Source organism: Cajanus cajan, chromosome 6 (genome assembly GCF_000230855.2).
Source record: "Cajanus cajan strain Asha chromosome 6, NIPB_CcT2T_4, whole genome shotgun sequence".
In the NCBI taxonomy this organism is placed as follows: domain Eukaryota; kingdom Viridiplantae; phylum Streptophyta; class Magnoliopsida; order Fabales; family Fabaceae; genus Cajanus; species Cajanus cajan.
In genome coordinates, this window is record NC_138522.1 from 23370197 (window position 1) to 23397458 (window position 27262).

Genomic DNA, 27262 nt, shown 5'->3' on the forward strand with positions numbered 1-27262 from the left:
TTTGCATCCTACTTTATGTTTCATATAGATAACATGCCTTCCTTGTAAATAATAAATAAGAATAAAAAGGGAAATCTAATTTGTGCGTGTTAGCCAATTAATGGAAATTACTGTAATCAAATGCGAACCTAACACATCAAATCGGGGAACACTTATCAGTAATTGGGGGTATCACTCGCCCAAATTGACGATTCAAACATCGAGACTTTTCCATGCGGAAACAACAATTACCAGGATAAGAAGAATGATCAAATGGACGAATCTTTGCTTTTTAGGGAATTACAAGACAAAACCCAATTGAAGAATAAAGACATTGCATACAAAAACCCGTTAGGATGAAAACCCGTAAAGGGCGTCCTAAGCAAAAATTAGGGTGAAAAAAAAAAGAATCAAAATCCCGATAGGATACGCCTTATGCAAAAGTAGGGATATATAAAAATAAGAAATGTATATCTGAGTTGGAATCGAAAGGTGGCTCGAGTATTCCCTTCGAAAGCAAGAATTCACAAAGGTTTCACTCCAAATGCAAAACACCGACGTTCAAGCAAGTGGAAAGCTTTTCTTTTGGAAATTATCAAATCATTCATGACTCTCTAGGGGGCAACCTCTGTCTATCTCTCTGTGTATGAATCACGAACTCGGGGCATGCCCGGGCCTTCGAGCTTTGCTAAAGGGGCACATGTAAATTGAAAGTACTGTTTTAAATGCCATAACACTCTTTCGTTTCTCTTCTCCCTTTAAATATTCACTCTAGGCCTCATTCATCAACCCTTAATAAACAAAATGTATTTGCGACAAAGATGTTACTCGATAATAGCATGGGAAGGATAACAAAGGAACAATCAAGAATCCAAACATGACTGTAGACCCCTAAAATTGTCCGGGTCGGAAATAAAGCTTGAAGACTCTCGAAGACTGAAGGAAGATCAGCCAGAAGGACTCCTGGAAGGCCCTAGGAGGGTTCTCTGTAGGTCTAGAGGTCTTAGAATGGCTCAAAATAAGGAAGTGGAGGGAATGAAGCCCAATACGGCCGTACTGAACTTAATACGGCCGTATTGAAGCTTCAATACGGCCGCAGTGAACTCAATACGGCGTATTGAAGTTTCTGAAACTTCAATACGGCCGTACTGAAATCAATACGGCCGTATTGAAGCTTCAATACAGCCGTATTGAACTCAATACGGCCGTATTGAAATTTCTGAATTTCAATACGGCCGTATTGAACTCAATACGGCCGTACTGAAGTTCAAAAATTTCAATACGGCCGTATTGCTTCTGTAGGCCGTATTGCGCCTATTCCCTATAAATATGACGTCAATTGGACGTCATTCCACACTTTTTCAGATAGTTTCAACCCTCTCCTTGAGTATTCTGGGGTTTTTGAGCAGTGTTCTGCCCTAGAAATCACTCGGAGAGTTGATCCGACAAAGTTCTGGAGCCCCGAGCCATTTTGCTTGAGGATCGAACCTAGTCGAAGGGAAATCCTCCGGATTTCCATAGTTAAAAGTTTTAGGAAGGAGCGAGCGAGCTTGTAGAGCGAGGGAACGCCAAAAAGCTTCCCAGTTTTACTCAATATATAAAAGCACGCTTCAAGAGGTTTCTTCTTAAATCCTTCCTTTTACTGCTTTCTGTGTGCATATTTAAACTGTCATCATGTAGATAGTCAATTTATAATTGTTTAGAATAAACAGGGGTAATTTAGTAATTTTATACTGTTCTTTTAAAAATAATCTGTCATAGGGAACCCGAAAGGGGCGCCGTGGGGTGCTAACACCTTCCCCACGCGTAACCGACTCCCTTACCCAACTCTGGTTGTAATGGCCAAAGTTGATTTTTAAATCAATTGCCTTATCCCTTTTTCCAATGTTTTGAGTAAAACATTGGTGGCGACTCCACGAACCCTCCTTTTACGAAAACCACTAATCCATGGAGGGTCCCGCTTGGGATTAATATGGATTGGTGAGACATTTTAATAAATAAATTGGATAAGATCGACAAGGTCTCAGTTTGAGAACAAGTCGTTCTAATAATCCAATACATTTTCAAAACTAAAATAAAAGCGAGCTCGACCGTCTTCGCGACCGCCGAGGCCCGTTTGGGCCGGTGGCGACAGATGGCGACTCCACTGGGGAAGCTTCGAGAGTCAGTCCCATTTAGTGACAGATTATTTTTAACAAATAATAGTTAAAAATTACTTTATTACCCCTCACTTGTATGATAACATGTTTATCTATTTGGCTTTAATAACTGTTGTATTTTAAAATTTACGCAATTGTTTGAAATAAAAACTGCACACAAACCTTTGCACACAACAGTTCCCTCTATACCCGGGGGCATGAGTGATTAACCATAGGGAGTGGATGTTAGTACGGCCGGTTGTCGAATGGGTCTATAGGTGCCCGTAGACCGTTGTCGGAAAACATCACTCAAGGTGATAACCATGAACTTGAGTCCGACGGTGCGTTGGAACTTTCCATCGACCTACGACGAGAGGAATTGGGTCCCTATAATGGGGGCACCTTGGGGGCCTTTGACCAAGTGAGAACAGTTAGATCCTCCTTGAATATGCACTTTTCTGCAGGAGACCCCTACCTCGTGATTCGCTCGTGACTGTTCGTGGATGAGTGAATTGTTTGTGTAAATGCTTATGTGCAATTGTTTGTGCATTAATAAATAACCTCGTGATAAGGTCTAAAAATAATCCCCATGCATGAAAATGTCATGACATGAGAGGAAAAACCAATGTGTGAAAATATAATAAAAGTAAGGAGCATAGGCATCATTATCAATAATACCTCATGCATCCTCATCATCATTTATAGGTTCACTAATACCCTCTCGATGTGAGTGAAAGAGACCCGTGACTATTGAGATTCTCCGTTGTGGAGAGATAATAGCCTAGGGAGGGTGATAAACTTTCATCTTAAAAAGGCAACGCCTCAAAGATGAAAGATTATCAAGCTCACATCAAGAGTGTATTCATATCATAAATAAGCTAATTAGAATAAACATTCATTTTAGAAAGTGGCTGGTCATCTCTCTGTCCTCACACGCGCAAAGAAAATCAAGAAAATGGAAGCGCTAGAGGAACAAAACAAGAAGCTCACGACCGAGCTTTCACAGCTCAAAGAGCAGATGGCGCAAATGTTGGAACTCATGCGTCACCATAACATTCATGGATCTCATCACAGTGACCATGGGTCCCATCATGAGGGAGAGGAGGAGGAGCATGAAGAAGATCCTCCACATGCCATACCTCTTGGGGCTGGAATTATGATCAAAGAGCCCGAGGTTTCAAAAGAACAATTCCACGCCCTAGAGGATCGGTTGAGGGCTATGGAGGGGCATGACTTCGATATTAAAGATGCCGCCGACATGTGTTTAGTGAGGGATATTCAATTCCCTCCCAAATTTAAAGTGCCAGATTTCCCGAGATATGTGGGATCGACTTGCCCCAAGAGTCATCTCACCATGTACTGCCGAAAGATGGCTGCATATGCCACAAACGAAAAGCTCTTGATCCACTGCTTCGAAGAGAGCTTGGCTGATACCGCGCTCAACTGGTATATGCAGCTAGATGGAAATCAAGTATGTACATGGAGGCAGTTGGCCGACGCCTTTCTCAAGCGCTACAAATACAACATCGACCTAACACCTGATAGGTCAGATCTTCAAGCCTTGAGTAAGAAAAATGATGAATCTTTCAAGGCGTACGCCCAACGATGGAGGGAGTTGGCGGCACAGATAGAGCCCCCGCTGTCAGATAAGGAGATGGTGTCCTTATTCATCAACTCGTTGACTGGTCCCTATTACGATAAAATGATAGGGAACACAACGACACTCTTCTCGGACATCATCACCATTGGGGAGAGAGTGGAACAAGGACTTAAAAGTGGGAAGCTGGCTAAGCCTTCCCAATCATATGAAGCTAAGAAGGTCTTCGGGAAGAAGAAAGAGGGAGAAGTCAATGCTATAACCATACCCTCGGCTACTTCCACTTCGAAGTCGGGAAGATCGCAATTCACCCCTGTGAAGAAGTTTGATAAACTTCCGACCACTTATAGCGATCTCCTGCCGAAGCTAGTAGAAGCCAAACTTCTAGCTCATGTTCCACCAAGGAAGATCGACCCACCTTACCCCGATTGGTACAAGCCACAAGACAAATGTTTATACCATTCGGGGGCACCAGGGCATTCAACAGAGAAATGCCTAGCTCTCAAATACAAGGTCCAAAACCTTATTGATGCCGGGTGGGTCACCTTCGATTCGACAGCGCCCGACGTGAGCAAGAATCCTCTGCCAAAGCAGGAGTAGAGAGAAGAACAAGCCACGATAGGGCCCCTTCATATTTCTCTTTTAGGGACTCATGATCAGTACCCGAGATCATGAGAACCTTTTCATGTAAATAAGGGTTTTTGTACAGTTTTAATACATATCAATAAAGAGGCATTTTTCACATTATTCTCTTTTTTGTTCTTTTCTCTCTTTCCTCATTAACATTAATAATTCTAAACCTAAACAGAACCAATAAAATAATTATGTCTGTAATTGTTCGCTCTGACCGGGATCCGAAAGTTGAGGATAAACGGGTTGAGTTGGACAGTGATGAGGAGACCATCTCTCCGGATCTGCAAAGACTGCTAGATCAAGAAACTCGTCTACTCCAACCGTGTCAAGAGAAATTAGAGACCGTGAATTTGGGGCAAGGCCGAGAGATAGAAGAGGTCAACATTGGGACCCATATCAGTGATGAAATAAAGACTAATGTTTCCACTATGATTATAATAAAATCATTCTTCATTGCTTCTTTTCTTGCTTATAATAAAATTCTAAACCACATTATTTTTAACCCTGTTTGAATAAACATGAATGAAGTTAAAATCATCTTAATAATAATAAGCCCACATCATTTTTATGTGGAGGTGTGTGTGACAACTTGGAGCACCTTCCCTTAGCCTTGACAAGTGCCATCATGGGTAAAAAGAAACCTTTCAAAATAAAAGAAGCTCGGCAGGAAACTCAAAAAAGGGGACTGCGCAAAAATAAGAGCAAAAGACCCGCTAGGAATCCCACGAAAGGGTGACCTAGGCAAAAGTTAGGGTTACAAAAAATAAACAAAAATAAAGGTCCGCTAAAACGCCACAAAAGGGTGTTTTAGGCAAAAATAAGGACAATCAAAAAACAAAATAAATCCATGATGGTACCATGAACCGAATTCAAAAAGAAAGGTTCAAGGGAAGTTATCTAAGTTGTCAAATCACAACGTCAATAAACAAAGATTTTCTTAACTTCATAAGTGTTTAATCAAACAAGCCTAAACACATAAGCCTACCTTGGCCAAACATTCTTACAAAAACCATTTTTGAAAAATAAATCCCTTCTAAAACACAAACTTCAAAACAAAAATATCTTTCCCTTCTTTTCTCTCTTGTCCCAAAAGATTTTAGAATAATCTAGTGGAAGCATGGAGAAATAAATCATCACTGATAATGGATCCAATCTAAATAACAAGATGGTGGAAGAACTGTGCCAAGAGTTCAAGATCCAACACCACAACTCTTCCCCATACCGACCAAAAATGAATGGGGCAGTCGAGACAGCCAATAAGAATATCAAGAAGATAGTACAAAAGATGGTTGTCTCATTCAAAGACTGGCATGAGATGCTACCCTTCGCTCTCCATGGTTATAGGACTTCAGCACGTACATCCACAGGAGCTACTCCATTTTCCCTTGTTTATGGAATGGAGGCAGTTCTGCCTGTTGAAGTCGAAATACCTTCTCTGAGAGTAATCATGGAAGCAAAACTTTCCGAGGTAGAATGGGTTCAAAGCCGGTATGACCAGTTGAACCTCATTGAAGAGAAACGGCTGAACGCCATATGCCATGGTCAAGCCTATCAGAGGAAGATCAAAAAGGCTCTTGACAAGAAAGTCCACCCTCGAGTCTACCATGAGGGAGAGTTGGCAATGAAGAAATTACTACCAACTCAAAAGGACAAAATCGGAAAGTGGGCCCTAAATCATGAAGGACCGTACATGGTAAAACGAGCTTTCTCAGGAGGAGCATTGATCCTCACAAACATGGATGGAAAAGAACTTCGATACTTAGTCAACACTGACGTGGTAAAGAAGTACTATGCTTGAAGACGTTGCTTGCATAGGCCCGCTAGGATGAAAACCCAAAAAGGGCGTCCTAGGCAAAAGTTAGGGTAAAATAAAAAGCCCGCCAGTACAAGGGTACTAGGCAAAACAACGGCAAAATCATCCCCGCTAGGATACGTCCTAGGCAAAAGTTAGGGGCAAAAGAATAAGATGTAAAAGCAAAGCAAGCAACGATCGCTTGAATCGAAAACCGAAAGGCGATTCAAGTGATTATCTTCTAGAAGCAAGCATCTTGCAGCATCTACACTCCTGGCTCAGGCCGAAGCAATTAGGGGAACGTAAAGAGCAACAATTACAGATATAATTGTTAAGCCCAATGTATATAGCCTACCCTGGCCAGCCATTCTTCATAAATTTCCTTCTGTATATCTTTCTGTAAAAACACTTGCGAATATCAATAAAATATCTATTCATTTCTTTTCTCTCTTGACCATGTGATTAGGCCTCTAAATTGATGTTTCAAAAATTGTACGAAACTCTCTTAATAATCGGTCAAATAAAGAAAATTGGAGGGGTTCCTATAAAATCCATAGATCTCCTGCATAAAGGCTCATAAAAATACTCCCTCGCGTCAATGACAGAAAGTCCTCCAAGAAGAAGAGGATAGGGAGAGCCACTCACTTTTCTAAATAAATGAACAAAAAATAAAAAATTGTATTGCATGCATCACACATATTAGTTGCACATTCAAAGACCTTATCATGAGGCAATTACATAAAATAGAAAAATAGAAAATTGCTTGTGTATGACAGCAGCAAGCAAAATGCAAAGATTCAGAAAATCAACAGCATCATACAGAATAACTGAGCCTGGAGAGGCTTGCTGAAAGAATACTCTCAAAATAACTGAGCCTGGAGAGGCTTGCCGAAACAATACTCCCACAGAATAATTGAGCCTGGAGAGGCTTGCCGAAACAATACTCCCACAGAATAACTGAGCCTGGAGAGGCTTGCCGAAACAATACTCCCACAGAATAACTGAGCCTGGAGAGGCTTGTCGAAATAATACTCTCTCAGAATAACTGAGCCTGGAGAGGCTTGCCGAAAGAATACTCTCAGAATAACTGAGCCTGGAGAGGCTCGCCGAAATAATACTCCCTCGTCATACAGAATAATTGAGCCTGGAGAGGCTTGTCGAAATAATACTCCTTCAGAATAATTGAGCCTGGAGAGGCTTGCCGAAATAATACTCCTACAAAATAACTGAGCCTGGAGAGGCTTGCTGAAATAATACTCTCTCATAATAACTGAATTTAATTTCTTTAGCACTTTTAATTTCTGTACAGCAAAAGCCAAATCAGAAGAAAAGGCAAAATACAGAAAAAGCCGAAAATGAAAAAAGGCAAGGATATAGAAAATCCAACAAACAGTTTGAACCGAATAACTAAGCCTGGAGAGGCTTACCAAAATAATACTCCACATCCTCCACAGTATGCAGAATAACTGAGCCTGGAGAGGCTCGCAGAAATAATACTCCCCAGAGAAACCTCAACTCAAGCTCACGGGCCAAATTTCCCAGCGAGAGCTATCAAAGCAAGATCGTCAAAATCCCCAATGGAAGTACGATCTCCCAAGCAGAATATCCAAGTCAAAGGACTTAAACTTCCTCAGTGAAGATAGCTCTCCAGCTCAAGCGTTGAGTGAGGCTAAGCCTGCAGAGGCTTCCTAAATAATACTCTGGGATACATAAGATCCCTAAATCCCCAGTCGCCTACTCAGAGGCACCCCTTCAAGAAAAATCACAAAAAGATCAATAACCATTCCCCAAGAGGAATCCGGCACTCAGCCGAACACTGAACATCAAGATAATTCGCCTACTCAGAGGCACTCTTCCAAAAAAGAAAAAAAATATATCAATAAATATTCCCCAAACGGAATGTGGCATCCAGCCAAGCACCAAACATCAAGATCATTTGCCTAACAGAAGAGGCCAGTCAAGAAATGAATGACAAAATCCCCAGCGGATAAACAGCCTACACAGAGGCTACAAAAATCAGAAAATTCAAAAGAGATACCCGAATAAGGACAACCGGGATACTCCACCCACGTCAAAAGGACGTCAGCCAAACATAAGGCATCGCTCAACTCAGAGAGAGAGCATCTGTGTCTACACCCCAAGGAGTCAAAAATTCCCCATGGGTACCAACAATGCAATGCAAGTTGGGGCACAAGAACCTATGAATGACTGCACATCCCCTAGACGGATCCCTGCGTTATCCAGCCCTCAGCGGCACAAAATCAGAAAAACCGTCGAAGCAGCATCGTGGACTGTGGAGACAAAAATCATATCAAATCATTGCTGAAGTGATCAGAAGACACGGAAGCAGGCCTGGAGAGGGTAAACTCAACTGCTGAATGTTAAGAGGCAGGACCTGGAGAGGGTAAACTCACATTGCTGAATGTTAAGAGGCAGGACCTGGAGAGGGTAAACTCACACTGCTGAATGTTAAGAGGCAGGACCTGGAGAGGGTAAACTCAACTGCTGAATGTTAAGAGGCAGGACCTGGAGAGGGTAAACTCACACTGCTGAATGTTAAGAGGCAGGACCTGGAGAGGGTAAACTCAACTGCTGAATGTTAAGAGGCAGGACCTGGAGAGGGTAAACTCACACTGCTGAATGTTAAGAGGCAGGACCTGGAGAGGGTAAACTCACACTGCTGAATGTTAAGAGGCAGGACCTGGAGAGGGTAAACTCACACTGCTGAATGTTAAGAGGCAGGACCTGGAGAGGGTAAACTCACGCTGCTGAATGTTAAGAGGCAGGACCTGGAGAGGGTAAACTCACACTGCTGAATGTTAAGAGGCAGGACCTGGAGAGGGTAAACTCACACTGCTGAATGTTAAGAGGCAGGACCTGGAGAGGGTAAACTCACACTGCTGAATGTTAAGAGGCAGGACCTGGAGAGGGTAAACTCACACTGCTGAATGTTAAGAGGCAGGACCTGAAGAGGGTAAACTTAGCTACCGAGGTTGTCAGGAGCGCCGAGGTATGCAACAACCTGGAGAGGTTACTCAACAATTTTCCACCGGAAGACGCTACAAGTCAGAAGGTCGGCGCATCACCCGGACAATTGGGTCAACTCCTTTACTTGTCAGCCGGTACACCAAAAGACCGTTTGACTAAGTAAAGGGGGGGCAGCTGTAGACCCCTAAAATTGTCCGGGTCGGAAATAAAGCTTGAAGACTCTCGAAGACTGAAGGAAGATCAGCCAGAAGGACTCCTGGAAGGCCCTAGGAGGGTTCTCTGTAGGTCTAGAGGTCTTAGAATGGCTCAAAATAAGGAAGTGGAGGGAATGAAGCCCAATACGGCCGTACTGAACTTAATACGGCCGTATTGAAGCTTCAATACGGCCGCAGTGAACTCAATACGGCGTATTGAAGTTTCTGAAACTTCAATACGGCCGTACTGAAATCAATACGGCCGTATTGAAGCTTCAATACAGCCGTATTGAACTCAATACGGCTGTATTGAAATTTCTGAATTTCAATACGGCCGTATTGAACTCAATACGGCCGTACTGAAGTTCAAAAATTTCAATACGGCCGTATTGCTTCTGTAGGCCGTATTGCGCCTATTCCCTATAAATATGACGTCAATTGGACGTCATTCCACACTTTTTCAGATAGTTTCAACCCTCTCCTTGAGTATTCTGGGGTTTTTGAGCAGTGTTCTGCCCTAGAAATCACTCGGAGAGTTGATCCGACAAAGTTCTGGAGCCCCGAGCCATTTTGCTTGAGGATCGAACCTAGTCGAAGGGAAATCCTCCGGATTTCCATAGTTAAAAGTTTTAGGAAGGAGCGAGCGAGCTTGTAGAGCGAGGGAACGCCAAAAAGCTTCCCAGTTTTACTCAATATATAAAAGCACGCTTCAAGAGGTTTCTTCTTAAATCCTTCCTTTTACTGCTTTCTGTGTGCATATTTAAACTGTCATCATGTAGATAGTCAATTTATAATTGTTTAGAATAAACAGGGGTAATTTAGTAATTTTATACTGTTCTTTTAAAAATAATCTGTCATAGGGAACCCGAAAGGGGCGCCGTGGGGTGCTAACACCTTCCCCACGCGTAACCGACTCCCTTACCCAACTCTGGTTGTAATGGCCAAAGTTGATTTTTAAATCAATTGCCTTATCCCTTTTTCCAATGTTTTGAGTAAAACATTGGTGGCGACTCCACGAACCCTCCTTTTACGAAAACCACTAATCCATGGAGGGTCCCGCTTGGGATTAATATGGATTGGTGAGACATTTTAATAAATAAATTGGATAAGATCGACAAGGTCTCAGTTTGAGAACAAGTCGTTCTAATAATCCAATACATTTTCAAAACTAAAATAAAAGCGAGCTCGACCGTCTTCGCGACCGCCGAGGCCCGTTTGGGCCGGTGGCGACAATGACTAGGGGTCAATAAAAATAGGGCATCCCACACAAATGCTGCAAAAATGAAGGCCTGGCAGGAAACCCACTAAGGGGGCTGTGCAAAATTAGGGCAAGATCTGTTATGGGGCCCACAATCAAAAAGGCTGACCTAGGCAAAAGTAAGGATCAAAAGAAAAATGTCTGCTAGGAAACACATCCCGAGTGACCTAGGCAAAAGTTAAGACGTTAAAGCAGCAACTTGAGTTGAAAACCGAAAGCAGCTCAGGGGAATCATTCAATCAGAGTGCGACCCCAAGTCATCACTCCACTTTCCAAAAAGGCTAAAACATAATGATAGCTTCCTTGCAACAAATACGTTTTGTTTAATACCCCTAAACACCAAAGCCTATCTTGGCCAGCCCTTCTTCTAAAAAACCCTTTTTGAAAAATCCCTTCTAACAACCCTTTTGAAAAAATAATAATAATAATAATAACATTCCTTCCATCTTTTCTCTTGACCCTTGTGGCATTAAAATGGTACCGAAAAGATACACGGAAAATGCATAGTGAACACTCACAAAGAGAAGACAGAGATGTCCCTGAATAGAGTTTGGAGACACTTGACTACACAACGACTAGATAATCAAAGAGCTACTTAAACCTTGGGTTTAAAGGAGTATATCCCGGCAATAATAACAAACGGCACAGATAAACAGGAATCGTCAACATTAACCTTAACGCGCACAAGTTAATTTTCCAACAAAAAAATTGAATCGCATGTTTAGGAACAAACACATGAGCATAAACAACATCGCATCATATGAGGTAGGGGCATATGGAAGGGCGTTACACAAAAAAAAATAATAAAATCACCCCTGTCTTGAATCTTCATTGCATCCATGCATCCATGCATTCTGCTTACTATGAGTCAGAAGGAGTCATCAAGATGAAGCACAAGCTAAACAGCCAAGCAGTGGCAAATGGCAACCCCAAGTGATTCTATGTGCCCACTAAGCAAAGACATATCAACAGTGGAATAGAATAGAATTGACCAAACAAGCAAGTCTGTAAGCATGAAGAGGCCATCGCGCCTTACTCCTCAACTAAATAAAGGATGATCCAAAAAATGCCAAGACCAGGAATGACTTCCTAACCAAAGCCAGGAGTGGCTTCCAAAATAATACTTCTCAATAAAGATCCAGCAAATAACATCATGGGAATAGACCCCTCCACCAATGATGACAATAAAAAAGCAAAAACAACATGAGAAAAAGGAAAGCTTCACAAATGTTGAAAAAGCCGAAGCATTTAGAAAAATAGCAAAAAAGGCAAGCTTTGAACATGAAAGAGCCGAAGCTAAACAAAAAATAAAATTCAGAGAAAAAACATACCACAAGCAGGCGCCTGGAGAGGCATCATAATACTTACACGACAGGGGCAACACCAGAATTCCCGTCACCCATCCACTATGCCCACCAACACAGGGACACATCAAACATCTCCTGCCCATCCACCTAGGGCCAGTCTTTCATCCCACAACGCCAACAAGAAAGGCCAAAAAGGGAACTCAAATTCCAATTGGCAGCATTTGAACAAAAGACAAAAGCAGCCCAAATTAGAGGCATCACAACACACCTCCTGCCCAACATCCTTGGGGCAATATCTACCAAAATTCAAGCAAACCAATGAGGCACCGACAGTTTCCTCAAAATACAACAAAGGTATGGAGAGACTGTACTCGCATCCCAATCTGGTATACAACAAAGCCGTGAGGGAAAGGTCTGGAGAGACTGTACTCACCTCCTAATTTGGTATACGACAAAGCCATGAAGGAAAGGTCTGGAGAGACTGTACTCGCATCCTAATCCGGTATATGACAAATCCGTGAGGGAAAGGTCTGGAGAGACTGTACTCGCATCCCAATCCGGTATACGACAAAGCCGTGAGGGAAAGGTCTGGAGAGACTATACTCGCATCCCAATCTGGTATACGAAAAAGCCGTGAGGAAAAGGTCTGGAGAGACTGTACTCACCTCCCAATCCGGTATACGACAAAGCAGTGAGGGAAAGGTCTGGAGAGATTGTACTCGCATTCCAATCCGGTATACGACAAAGCCGTGAGGGAAAGGTCTGGAGAGACTGTACTCACCTCCCAATCCGGTATACGACAAAGCTGTGAGGGAAAGGTCTGGAGAGACTGTAGTCACCTCCCAATCCGGTATACGACAAAGTCGTGAGGGAAGCTGAGCTACGAAAATGCTCCCTCTTCAACAAAGCTACAAATAAAAGAACACACTATCACAAGAGAAACAATGGAGAATCTACTTGAAAATCAAAGATTAGGTGTACAGTTCGTCAACCTTGCTACCCAATAGAGTATGCAACCAACACTCAACTGCTCTAAAAGGCAAGGACACGAGCAAATACACCTATCTAAAAGAAGGAATGTAGAAGCGCCAACACCAAGGAGACGAGGAGGAGATCCGGACGAAATATCTACGTCTTTACTTGCCTTTGGAAAAACAACACATAGCTACTCCAAAGGACAAGTAAAGAGGGGCAGCTATAGACACCCAATTTTGTCCGGGAAGCACACAAACAAGAAAATGGACCAACATCATGAAGGAAAGGAGCTCCCGAAGCATGCAAACAACAAGACAGGATATCAGAAGGCCTAAAAGTCAAATAAGGTTGTTTTAGTAGCCCGGAACGGGCTGTTCCAGAATCGGAACGGGCCGTTCCAAAACTCGGAACGGGCCGTTCCAATATCAGAACGGGTCGTTCCAACGTGACTAAAACAACTAAAAATCCAATACCGGAACGGGCCATTCCAATACCAGAACGGGCCGTTCCAAGCAAGTCAAATTTAGAACGGGCCGTTCTGGAAAGGACAAATATGTGCTAATTTCTACTCTGGAACGGGCCGTTCCGTTTTCAGAACGGGCCGTTCCAGGGTGCGTAATTTGAACATAACGTTTGGATCCGGAACGGGCCATTCTGAATCTAGAACGGGCCGTTCTGGCCCACATCTGATGCCTATAAATTGAAGCCTCGGGCGTAGTTCTGATGGCGGCCAGAGAAATTTCGAATAAGACTCCTTTGAGCACGAAAATTCTCTCTCTCTCTTCTATTGTATTTCTTGAGATTTGTGTCGCATCTCTTTTTTCTCTCTCCTTCCTATTGTATTGTAGTGTGAAAGGTCGCCACAAAACACCTTTTTCATATTTGAAGATTCAATAGAGCTCGTTCAAGAGGTATTTCAATCAATCTTCCTCTCTCTATTTTATTTTATTATCTTTGATAAATATTGTTATATTAAAAGCAATCATGTAGACATTTTTTAGTTAATTGTATAACTTAAATTTCAAGCATGTAAATAAATATATTAATAAAGGGGATTAAATATTTAAATTATTAATTCTCATCACGTTAACTTCATCATAGGGTACCGATTGAGGGCGCTGTAGGGGTGCTTAATACCTTCCCTACACGTAACCAACCCCCGAACCCAATTCTGGTTATCAAGGCCATTATTGGATTTTTTAAAAAAAAAACTTTTTCTTTTTCCAATGTTTGAGTAAAATATTGGTGGCGACTCCATGAACTCATTTTTCAAAACCATTAATTAAGTCGGGCATTCCTTAATTAATGAGATCTTTAAAAGGATGTCTAAACCATTAGTCGCGAGATCGAAAATTTTCGGGTTGCGACACCTAAGAAATAATTGATTATCTGGGTCTGGAAAACTTTATAAATAGTTTTCACACTTTGAAACTTCACAAGTGCTATGAATTGAAAACAAAAGAGAGAAAAACAGATTTTGTGAAGTCTTTGTGACCTTCTTGGGTCTTTTCTTTGTGAAACCAAGAAGAGAAAAATCTTGTGAAATTCTTTGAGAGAAATCATCATCATCACTAAATTCTTGGAAGAGAAGGATTAAGATGTGTCAATGATGAGTCAATATTTTCCCCTATTTTCTTACCTTTCTGTACTTATTTTAATCTCTGATTTGTGCTTAATTGTTTATATTCTGCATTGTTTTCTATTTGGGCTTTAATTGGACCGGTAATTCATATTTTAACTAATTTGAATTTTCTGAATCTAATTATTCCAAATTTTATTTTCAGGGCAGTTTAATAATTATTTGGGCTTGGAATTAATTTATGGACTTCAAGTGGAGCTGCCACATCATCTGCCTTGTCACTGCTGCACCATTTTCCACCTCAGCATTCATTTTTAGTTTTTTAGTCTATTTTATTGTAGTTGGGTCAGACTTGTAATTTTTGGGGGGCCCAATTCGTTTTTGCTCATAGGACCCTAGGGTAGGGCTGACTTGGCAGCCACTAGATAAGGGGTCTGATGTGACTACATGAACAGTAGCCTCTCTCTATTTTTGGATTTTACGTTTTCTCTCTTGTAGCTGCCTCCTGCATTTTGCTTCCCTCTGGTTCTGGGTTCTTTTATGTTTTGCTCTCTGAGTGAGCTGCCATTTTTGTTTTGCTTTTCTTTTCTCTAGTTGTGGAAGTTGAACATTGATATTTGAAGAATACAGATTACTCATTTCGTTTTCCTTCTCTTTTCCTTCTCTACCTTGCATTTTCGTTTCTATTTTTGTTCTATTTTAATGGAAGGCTAAAAATCCCTGGGTTGGCTTCTTGTTGCGGATTATAATCTCTGTTTGAGGTTCGGTTATGGTTGTATATCTCTGTTCTGCTTTGCCTTCTTCATTTAACCTCTATATGAATGTGTCCATGCTTAATGGGTTGTGCTCAATGCCACAGTTGCTTAATCTGTGAAGAGGTTGATGTTGTATACATTTGCTTAATTCGTGTAGGAAAATCTTGAGTTAATCTTCACTTAGTTGGTTAACTCAGATGGAACAAGGATTAAGTGGTTAATATATTAATCTTTTGAGAACTAGGGATAAAAGAGTTATAATCCGAACAAGGAGCCAATCTATTTTATTTGCTGTGTTATTTGCTTTTATTGTGTTACAAACTGAATTTTTGAACCAACCCCCCCCCATTTCGTGTGTTTAAGCCTTTAACAGTAAAAGACAGTCCTTGGGAGACGACCTAGGAGTCACTTCCTAGTACTACATTTAATTGCATGTATTTGACCGGATACGACTTCGATCAGTCAAGAATTCACAGTCTAATTTGTTCAGCTTCCAGGTGAATTCGTTCCTTTAATTGTTTGTGTAAAGTGTAAGAAAATCTTGAGGAGGTTGCTCAAGTGGTAAGGAATTCTTGTAGTGAGTTTCTACAAGAAGTGTTTTCTTGGGGGCAAAAAGTGTCTATCTTGAATGTAGGAGTGTATGCATGTGTGGTATGCTTGTAAAACTTCTTCATTAAGATAGTGGAAAAAATCTTGATCAGGTTATGATTGAGAACGGGATGTAGGCCACATGTGGAGTGGCTGAACTAGGATAAAACACTTTGCATTCTTCTCTCATCTCTATCTCTTACCTTGAATCATCTTTAACTGAATGCTAAATTGGCTGGTCTTGATTGATATGCTTGTATGATTAATAATGGTTTAAACTGAAACATTACAATTGCATATTAGTTGTTTCTTGGACTAAATTCAATAAAGATTAATCAAGAATTCATATAGGAGTCATTCCCATTTGTTAAAGGTTCAATTAACTTCATTGTGAATTCATATTAGAAAAGTTTTGAGTGAAATAAAGATCCTTAAACTCTGAAATTTTTTTTGGTGTCATTGAATCCAATTCACCCCCCTCTTGGATTGAGCCATTCTTTTCTATCAAGTTTTTCTTACAACAGACACATGGACATCAATCCAGAACTTGACTTATGTGACTTTGATTGTACACTTTGTTGATAATAATTGGAAATTGCAAAAGAAAATTTTGAACTTTCGCCAAATCATGGGACATTTAGGAGAGATTATGGCAAAAAATGTTGAGATATGCTTGAATAAATGGGAGTTGAATTGGGTTTTTAGTTTAACTATAGACAATGCTTCATCTAATGACCTTGGGATTCAATACTTGAAAAAGAGGTTGATGTCTTGGCATAATGTACTTTTGAAGAGGGAGTATATTCATATGCATTGTTGTGCGCATATTTTGTGTTTAATTGTGAAGGATGGCCTTAAAGAGGTAGATCACTCCATTTTAAGAATTCGTGGTGCAGTCAAGTACATTAGATCCTCACCATCTAGATTGGCTAGATTCAAGGCTTGTGCTGAACAAGAGAAAATTACCTATAAAGGCCTTGTTTATCTAGATGTTGAAACTAGGTGGAATTCAACTTACTTAATGTTATAGGCAGCTCTCAAGTATAAAAAAGAATGTGACTTACTTGAAATGCAAGATAATAAATATGTTGAGGATTTACATAAAGGGAAAGGTGTACCATTAGAATCTGATTGGGATGATGCTCGTTTACTCTTGCCTATCTTGAAGATGTTTTATGATGCAACGATACGTATTTTTGGTTCTTATCATGTCACTAGTAATATATATATGAAGGAAGTATTTGCAATTTGAAGGAAGATTTGCAAGTGTCAAGAGAATAATGATATTTTCATAAGGTCAATGGCTACTCGAATGAGAATTAAATATGACAAATATTGGGGAAGACCTAATGGAATTAACATTTTGTTATTTATTGTGAAACCCTGCAACTTTTTTCTATCTTTTCTCATCTCCCTCACTATTACCCTTGCATTCTCTCTTCTTCCCTCCCTTTTGGCTTGTTCAAATTCTTCCTTCTTTTGGTGATCTAGGTGTTGAACTAGAGACGGGCAGAGTTAGCTGAGGGTGACGAATTTCCTTCTTCCCGAAGTTCCCTTTTCTCAAGCTTTTATTCTTGTCCTTCTCTTCCCATAGCTCGGATTTCTTCTCCTCCGAGGTAAGGGAAGCTAGTTTTTCGCATGGATTGGTTGGAAATGAGTTTAGACACTCATGTGTTGTTTGGTTTGAGAAGATTGATGGGCTGTTTTGAAGAAAATTTCATTTTCGGGGTTTTCGGGAAAAAGGGTGAAAATTTGGGATTTTTGAGTTTCAATGGTTGCATTTTGATAAAGTTGTGATTTTTGAGATGTTTGATGATAATGTGGTTCATTGAATGGATTGCATGTTGTTTAGCTGGTGGGTTTTACAGTTTTTCAGGAAAATTTTTGAAGTTTGAGGGTTGCTGTGTGATAGTGCATCGGGCGTAGTTATTGGCGCTGGGCGTGTGTTCATCAGAGTGTTCCATTGTTCAAGCATGCCAGGCACAGGGTTGTTTGAGCTATATATGTGTAGTGTGTTGTGAAGCTGTGCTGTAGATGTATGTTGTGATGTGTTGTATGTCAACCTTGTTGAATTTGATGATGTGCTGTTAGTTGAAGTTGTTTATAATTGAATTATATGCTGATTCTTTTCACTAGCTTACCTTTGTCTATTTCCATGTGTATTGGACTGTTATGATCATACTGTGTATGGAGCAGAGCAGGGATAGGCTGGAGTATAGTAGCAGGTCTGTAGTTGATAGATGGAGCTGATGTTTTGTTGTTGATAGGCTACTTAGTGTAGCTAGGATGATGTATTTTGTAATTTGACTTTTTAGCCCCAGGCTAGACTTATGTATATATATATATATATATATATATATATATATATATATATATATATATATATATATATATATATATATTTTATTTATATGCATACTTTATTCTGTGTGGTGCTAGTTGTTGTGCGACGGCTAGGTGGGTCGTTACATTTATTGCTGTTGTCCTTAATCGTTGGGGTAAATTGGAATATGTTAACCATTTCATTGACTATTTTATTTGATGATGATCAGGAAAATGAATTAAAGGTAAAGTTGTCTTCTAGTTTAAGATCACTTTATGAGCAGTACCAAGGTATTGAGGAGGGTTCTCAAAGTAATCACCAAGTAGTACAATTAGATAATGATGATGATGATGATATTCATGGTATGAGTTTTTATTTACAAACAACTGGGCGTAGATTTGATGCAAAATCTGAGTTGGACAAGTATCTAAAAGAAGATTGTGAGCCTTTCATCAAGTCAGTTGAATTTGATATTTTAAATTGGTGAAAAGTAAATTCAACTAGATTTCCAATCCTTGGAAGTATAGCTCGAGAAGTGTTAGCCATTCCCATTTTTATAGTAGCATCAAAATCTTCATTTAGTATTGGAGGAAGTCTTGATCCTTATCGAAGTTCTCTTACACCTAGAATGGTGGAAGCACTAGTTTGCACGCAAGATTAGTTGAAAGGATCATCTTTTTTTTGTATTTACTAATGAGGACTTTGAAGAGCTTGAGAAATTAGAGCATGGTAAGTTAATATGAATGTTTTACATATTTTTATTATGTTTTTACAATAACTTTTCAGAATTATGAAATATGTTTATCTTTTTTTTTTTTTTTTTGCAGAGATATTGTCTCCACAAGATGGAACTTCATTAACCGATATTAATCTTGATAATTAACATTAGGTGAATGATTTCATTGCACAAATATTTAGTATCTATGTAACATGTAACACCCCAGCAACCCGCATGTGGATATTGTCCGCTTTGGCCGCAGCCCTCACGGTTTTGCTTCTGGCAATGGCACGCATGCCACCCCAAAATGCGTCCACATAAGGAAGGTATCCACACCCATATATATGGCATGCTTCGTTCTCCTTCCTAACCGATGTGGGACTTCACAATCCACCCCCCTCAAGGGAGTCCAGCGCCCTCGCTGGCACACCGGCCCGGGTCCAGGCTCTGATACCAAATGTAACACCCCAGCAACCCGCATGTGGATATTGTCCGCTTTGGCCGCAGCCCTCACGGTTTTGCTTCTGGCAATGGCACTCATGCCACCCCAAAACGCGTCCACATAAGGAAGGTATCCACACCCATATATATGGCATGCTTCGTTCTCCTTCCTAACCTATGTGGGACTTCACAATCCACCCCCCTCAAGGGAGTCCAGCGCCCTCGCTGGCACACCGGCCCGGGTCCCGGCTCTGATACCAAATGTAACATCCCAGCAACCCACATGTGGATATTGTCCGCTTTGGCCGCAGCCCTCACGGTTTTGCTTCTGGCAATGACACGCATGCCACCCCAAAACGCGTCCACATAAGGAGCAGAACGGGCCGTTTCAATTTTGAAACGGGCCGTTCTGGAATAGTGAGTATGGCCAAAATTGTAGAAGCAGAACAGGCCGTTCTGATGGGAGAACGGGCCGTTCTGGTTTGGAGAACGGGCCGTTCTGGAAGCAGAACGGACCGTTCTGTTGGGTTTGAGAACGGGCCGTTCTGGTTTGGGAACAGGCCGTTCCAGTTGAAAAATTTACGTAGGTTTGAAGGGCCCAGAACGGGCCGTTCCGATTTTGGAACGGGCCGTAGTGGTAGGTGGGCGAAAAATCCTATAAATAAGCCTTAAATCCTCTCATTTCTACACACCTCTCATTCTCACTCTCTCTTCTCTTCTGTTCTCTCTTTTGTTCCTCTTCTTCTCTCTGAAGACCAAGAGGAACTCAGAGGATGAGGTTCTACTCCAGTTTTAGTTCCGATCCTTGTTTAAGGAAAAAGAGGAGGAGGTTCTGCCCGAGTTCCTATTTATCCAGGTACGGGGGAAAATGAGATTATTTATATGTAAAGTTACATGAGGGAATTGGGTAGAGGAAGAGCCCTTAGGGTTATGAATAATTTTATAATTATTTATGTTTGGAGGATTAATTATCTTATGTGATTCTATATATATTTAGGATTACGAATATATGTTTAACTTGTGAAAATGATGCTCTGGGAGAGAGAACGAAATTATAGAAAAGTGCCTATAAGTTGGGTTGTGAAAAATTGGATGATTTCTGTTTGAGAAATTGAGGATCCCATTAGATTCTGTATGTGTTGAGGATTATAGATATGCTAATAATTTGTAAGAATGATGATCTGAGAGGGAGAACGAAATTGTAGAAAAGTGCCTGTGAGTTACGTTTTGGAACAATTGGGGATTTTACTGTTTATGTTAAAATTATATTAATAATTCCAATGTTTATTATATTAGTTTATGAATGTTATTCTTATATTATTTTATAAGAATTGATGATCGAGATGTGAATTGCTTGAGGATGTGTAAACCCTTATTTTGTTAGACTTATCTGTTGAGTATGTGATATGGAATTGTGTATGTGATATGGAATCGTGATATGAGATGAGATGTTGTATGGACATGATTAAAAATGTGATTGCGATGTGTTTCCTCACACTAATGACTAGGGATGGCACGGCCCCTGAGTAAGTGGTGCTACAGGGAGGGCGTGACCCTAACATGGTGTGGGATGAGTAAGACAGTTAACACACACCACTTATGTCGATTATGGCAGCCCTGACATAGAGTTAATTGCAAGAGACTATGTGGATTGTAATGTGATTATGGTTCCTCACACTAAAGGATCGAGGATGATACGAACCCTGGTAGTGGATGCTTTAGGGACGAGCGTACTCCTGGATGAGCAAGGATGATACGAACTCTGGGTAGTTGATGATTCAGGGACGAGCGTACTCTTGGATGATCAGGGATGATACGAACCCTGGGTAGGTGATGATTCAGGGACGAGCGTACTCTTGGATGATCAGGGATGATACGAACCCTGGGTAGGTGATGCTTCAGGGACGAGCGTACTTCTTAATTAAATTATATTATATATGTGTTGGGGTAGTAAGGGTGTCACAATCTATACAATGAAAATTCCATAGTACTCTGTTTATTTAGCAAGTTAAATCTATATTACATATTATTGTGAGAATTTTTTTAGGTTACAAACTATTTCAATATCAAGAAGCCTTGGACTGTACATGCAAGATTGTAACTGACATGATCAAAGGAAATTCTCTAGGGGAAATTTGGAAGACTAAGATTTAATTGATTTTCAAAAAATATAAATGAAAGATCTATCGTGTGGACTTTTATTAATGTTATACTTGTTTTACATTTCAAACTATTTTAAATTTAATTCATAATTAATAACAATGATTTAATAGCTCAATTTAAAAATGTTGATTTTAATTTTTTTTTAATGTAGTTCAATTTAGTTTATAGTTAATAATAATTTTAGTTGATACTATAATTTAGTTCAAACTCTAGAACTATAGTGCACTAAACTAGATAATAGTTTAGTTCAGTTTAGTCAATCTTTATTTTAGTTCAATTCAATTTGGTTAACTATTAATTATAGTTCAATTTAGTTTTCTTCTAATTTAGTTCAATTTAACAATTTGAACAATCCTAAAATATTCAATGAATAGTAACAACAAACAATATAATGAAAAAGAATATGACATATAATATACCTTGATAATTCTTTTAAATAAAAAAAGTTTTAATTATTTAATTGGACAATCCACGGTGCTTCGGTTGGTGCACCGATGGGTAGCAAAAAAATTTCATGTCATCTATATGTGGCAAATTGATTTAACTTCAACCTTAAAGCATTTTTTTATAATTAGTGCATGAACCATATGACTAAAATCTTAACCGCAACTTTTATACTTAATTTCATGCCACCGTTTTATACACACCAGCAGATTTTATTAAAATTTTTTTGACAAAAATGATAAATGTTTAAAAACTTTTCGGAAACATTATTAGAAAATGGTTATTCTTCTGTGAATTTTTTTTTAAAAAATATATTTTTTTACAAATTTTCTCATAATAATAATTTCACAAATCTTTTTTACAAATTTATTTGAAAAATAATTTACAAAAATTTCTTACAAATTGTTTTATAAAAAATAATCTACAAGAAAATTATAAAAATTTTGCTACAATTTTAATCATCATAGAAATTTTTTTCATGGTAAAAACTTGCAAAAAATATTGTAAGAATTTTATTTTGTTTCTTGTACATTTTCTTGTAAAACTAAATTTGTAAGTAAATGATAGAAAAATTTTGCAGGTAACTTTTCTTACGAATTTTTCCGCCAATTTTAATCAACACGAAAATAAAAAAAATATTTAAATTTATAAGTTTAATAATTAAAATATTTTTTATTAAAAACTTATTTTACTAAATTATTCATAAATATATCATTATAATTTATTTTATTTTTATTTTAATTAAATTAAATATATAAAATTTTATAAATATGATAAATTAATGATAATGAGTTTTAATTTAATGATAATTTATAAAAAATTTAAATTAAAAGTATTTACTTAATAAAATATTATTTTACTAAATTATTTATAAATATTTCATAAAAATTAATTTTAATTATAATATTAATAAATTAAATATTTAATTTAATTAAATGTATAAATTAATGATGATGAGTTTTAATTTAATGATACTTTTTTAAAAAAATATTTAATAAAAAAACTATTTTTTTTAGAATATTGAATATTTTAAGAGTTAAAGTAATTTAGAATAATATAATTTTGTAGTTCAATATAATTGAATTAATTTTCTTTCTAAAGGCATCATCTAATTAATATTTAATGAAAACCTTAAGGCACACATCGATTAGAAATAAAATAATTAAAAATTTATATAAGTTGGAGCAATACTCACCTTAAAAGTTGATTTTGTATGATTGAGTGTTAGACCTATAATTTAATTTCTAAGACTTTAAAAGGTTATGCCTCACATGTGACCATTTGAAATTCGGAGAATTATTAAAGAGTTTGCATAAAAATTACCTCAGAATTTTAAATTCATGATAAACTTTCTATAGTAATTTCTTTGATTTTTTCGTAAGAAATTTTCTTGAAAAATTTATTCCAAAAAAATTCACAAAAAATTTCGAAGGAAACTTTTCTACGGATATTTTTCACAAGAAATTTCACAGGAAAATTTATTGCAAATTTTAAAGTTCGCAAAAACATATTATTCATGAAGGTATTACATAGAGATAAAATTTTACAAAAAAATTCGTAAAGACAAAGTTTTTCTCAAAATTTTATACAAAATTTGTATGAAAAATTGAATGTAATAAAAAAAATCTAGTAGTGAAAGGACACAGTCCATCATAACAACTCACAAAATAAACATCACAAATTCTTAATTGTCAATTGTCTAACGTTCATATTTGACCCCAGCCATAATGTATATCATTTAGTCCAGGTTAATTTACACCGTCAACAAGTTTAGTTAGTGTATGAGATCAAATTGAGGGAAACATTCACACAAGTTATTATTGGGTAATTTAAAATGGGGTTGGGGATGGTGGGTATAGATATATGGTAGGTAGAAAGCATATAAACAAGGAAAAGTTATTTTTCTTCACTATAAGAAATATTACATATAGTGACATACAAAAAGTGTCATCATAACTATAATATATGTAGGCATATATTTACTTGACATATAACTACACAAAATTTTAGTGTTGTTTTTGAATTAAGATTTAACAACATATTTTATGTGTTACTATAGTCTATACCCACACTTTTTAATAATATATAAACATATAATGTACTTATTATATGAATAAAAGTAGTTTTTACTGACACATATTGTATTACTATAGAATGTGTATCACTATATGACAATTTTCTTACAGTGCTAATAAGTCATGACATGTGTTGATGATATGTTAGTCTGTACACCTTATGCCTTTTATTTTTTATTTTTAAGAATAGTATAGGACCCGTAGGTTTTAAACCCATTGGGTCCTTCCTTCCCCTTCCTCTCACATTTGCATGTTCTTTTTTTGGCCAAAACATGCAGGTTGGTATATTTCTAAGTATTAGATATAAGCATCATTTTGTAGTTTGCATGTGGTGATTGTTATCTAGCTTTCCAAGTGTGCTTTGGCATATTTCTAAGTTTTTTCATGCATTAATTAGTTTCACCACATATCAAAGGTGAATTTTTGTCTACTTCTAACTTACATAATGCTTTATAATGAAGATTTAATTTCATTTATATACATTTTACTAAATTTATTTTAGATACTTCATTATCAAGGATTGGATCATGTTATGGACACATTGGTGGACATAACAAGTATATCATTACCTCTGCACTTTATAATGTAATTTCATTTTGTCCTTTATTAATAACTTGGACATCTACTATTTCAGTGTGTTAATGTAGGAGTACTAACTTAGTACTCTATCTCTTTAGATTTTTTATTTTCATTAGTTTGTTATTATCGGATATTTATTTAGTTTATCAATTTGTATTTAGCATCTATATAAGTGCAGCCTCTATGCACTCTGATTTTGATCAAAATAATAACAACTTCCCTTGTTACTCTATCATTTTTCTATATGGTATCAGATTAAAGCCTATTACTTAACAAGCTTTTCTTTTGATCCAATGGCCTCTCACTCGTCCACATTTGTTGCCATTCCTTCTCCCACCCTTTATGATCCAAAGGATCTTGTGGAATTTAACACCATCACCCAACTCCCTATCAAACTAAACTCCTCCAATTATCCCCCGTGGTATCGACAGATTCATTCTTTGCTTGTAGCCTGTGACCTTGAAGGCTACATCACGAGTGACACACCTTGTCCCCCCAAAACCATTACCACTGCCTCTAGTGTGTCTTCCAACCCACCTTATAATTTTTGGATTCGTCAAGACAAATACCTCTACATCACCTTACTTGGTTCATGTGATAGTAAGGCCCACGCCGTCATGTCCATGGTAGAAACATCACGAGCTGCTTCATTGTCCTTGGAACGTGCCTTTGTTGCTTGCTCTTGCTCATATGTCATGTCCCTTAAAGAGCGTTTGAATTCTAGCACCAAGGGCTCTTCCACTATTGCTACATATTTGGAATCAATTTGCTCAACTGCTGAGGAGTTATCCTTGATAGGCCACGTTATTGTTGACATCGATCTAGTCATTCATGCTCTTAATGGTCTTGATCCTTCTTTTCGCGAGTTCACAGCCTCCATATGCACTCGTGACACACCAATCTCATTTGATGAGTTGTTTGTCAAGCTATTGGATTATGAAATGTATCTTAAACGTGATGAAAATTTCAACCACCAAACTTCCATCATTGCCAACTATGCTAATCGGGGATGCTCCCACCGTTCCAACAAGGGGCGCAACCATAATAATCACTCCACTTGTTCATCTGTTTCCTTCAAACATAACAACTCTTCCTCCACCTCCAACATTGTTTTCCAACTCTACTCTAAGAAGGGACACAATGCTCAAACTTGCTACAAATTCACTAAGAACAATCAACGATCTTCCAACCTTGCTACTCATGCAACCCAGGCCACTATTCCACTGCTTGAGTGGTTGTTTGACTCTAGTGCTTAACATCACATCACCAATGACCTCAATAATCTCTCCTTGACGTCTACCTATACTGGTAATGATAAAATTTATGTGGCAAATGGTATGTCCCTTCCCATCACAGATGTTGGTTCTTCTACCCTTCACCCACCTACATGTCCTTTATCACTAACCAATGTCTTGTATGCTTTTGGAGTCACCCAAAATCTTCTATTTGTGTCTCAATTATGCACAAGGAAAATTCTACTTTGAGGTTCTAATGATGACCATGTTTACAAACTCCACCCACCTCAAACACTCATCGTGCCTACTTAACCACCTCCACCTCATATTCTCAACATTGGCATAATCAACTTGGCCATCTATCCTCTCGTGTCTTGCATCATGTTCTTCAGTCAAATATAATTCCTTTTCATGGCTTACTCAATAAATGTACTCATTACATGGAAAATAAGAGTCATAAGTTACCTGGATGCATCATCAATAGTGTTGACATTTTTTGTTCAACCTACATGGTCACAAAAGTCGTCAACCATGTTGACATTTTCTTCTACTATTTTCTTTTCCTTGGTCACATGCAACAAAACATATTTGCATATTTTGAATTCATCACGGACCTTGAAGTTTTCCTTATCCCTTTAGTAATTAGTTTTTTACTTAATTTATTTTAGAAATTTTATTTTATTTTATAATTATTCTGGATTTTCAGCAAGATGATTCATATAAATACCTTGCAAAATCTGGAAAATGATAGGGCGGACACTTCACACTTCTAGTTTGGTGCTACCCTTTTATTACTTTCTTTAATTGTGTACTATATAGAATTCATGATTTGTTTATTGTGGTTTGGACATTTCTAGACATCAATATAATCATAATTATATGGGCAGACTACGAAGCAAATTCTTTCATCTCTATATTTTTCATATGAGCATAGATACATTGTATAGAAAAAAGGAAGATAATGAAAAGGGAAAGAATAAACAGGATATTCCCATAATCAAGTAGGAGTACCAAAATTACAGGAATGAAATAAAAATAAAATAGTTGATTGTAATATTTTTGATTAATAAGATGCAATTCTCCTAAAAGATAGTGTTCCTACTTAGAAACACTCCTCTTGTTGCTCCTTCCTTGTGATCTTCCAAGTCTTCGGTGCTGACCGAACATTGTCTCCAAAGGGTGGGGAGGGTACCTGCAAAGGCACTCCGACGATCAAGTAAGTGTTCGGTATAGAGCAATAAAGGCTTTTATGTTGGATGAAAATGTACCTCATTTATGTCCCATCACCTGTGTATTTATAGTGACATATTTGGGCCTGGTGGGCCTTCTGTCTTAGGAGATGGGTAATACCTTGGTTAACCTTAATCTCTCTTAATTAAGCATGATAAGCATTGTTAATGGATAACCTATCTTACCTTTGTCTCACGTGGGTTGGTATGTGTTCGGCCAAGCTTTTGGCCGAAGAGGTGTGATGAGACAATATTTTCCCCTATTTTCTTAC

At 38.2% G+C, this 27262-nt stretch overlaps 1 protein-coding gene across 1 annotated transcript; it reads left to right on the forward strand.

Moving 5' to 3' along the window:
- The first annotated feature begins 24819 nt into the window (after positions 1-24819).
- On the forward strand, positions 24820-25782 carry LOC109816473 (retrovirus-related Pol polyprotein from transposon RE1). Its single transcript, XM_020381509.1, has one exon. The coding sequence runs from the start codon at positions 24820-24822 to the stop codon at positions 25780-25782; it is 963 nt and encodes a 320-aa protein (XP_020237098.1).
- Positions 25783-27262: the final 1480 nt, after the last annotated feature.

What these genes read in the sequence shown, in the direction of transcription:
- LOC109816473 (XM_020381509.1), top strand. Translation starts at nt 24,820, where the DNA reads ATGGCCTCTCACTCGTCCACATTTGTTGCCATTCCTTCTCCCACCCTT.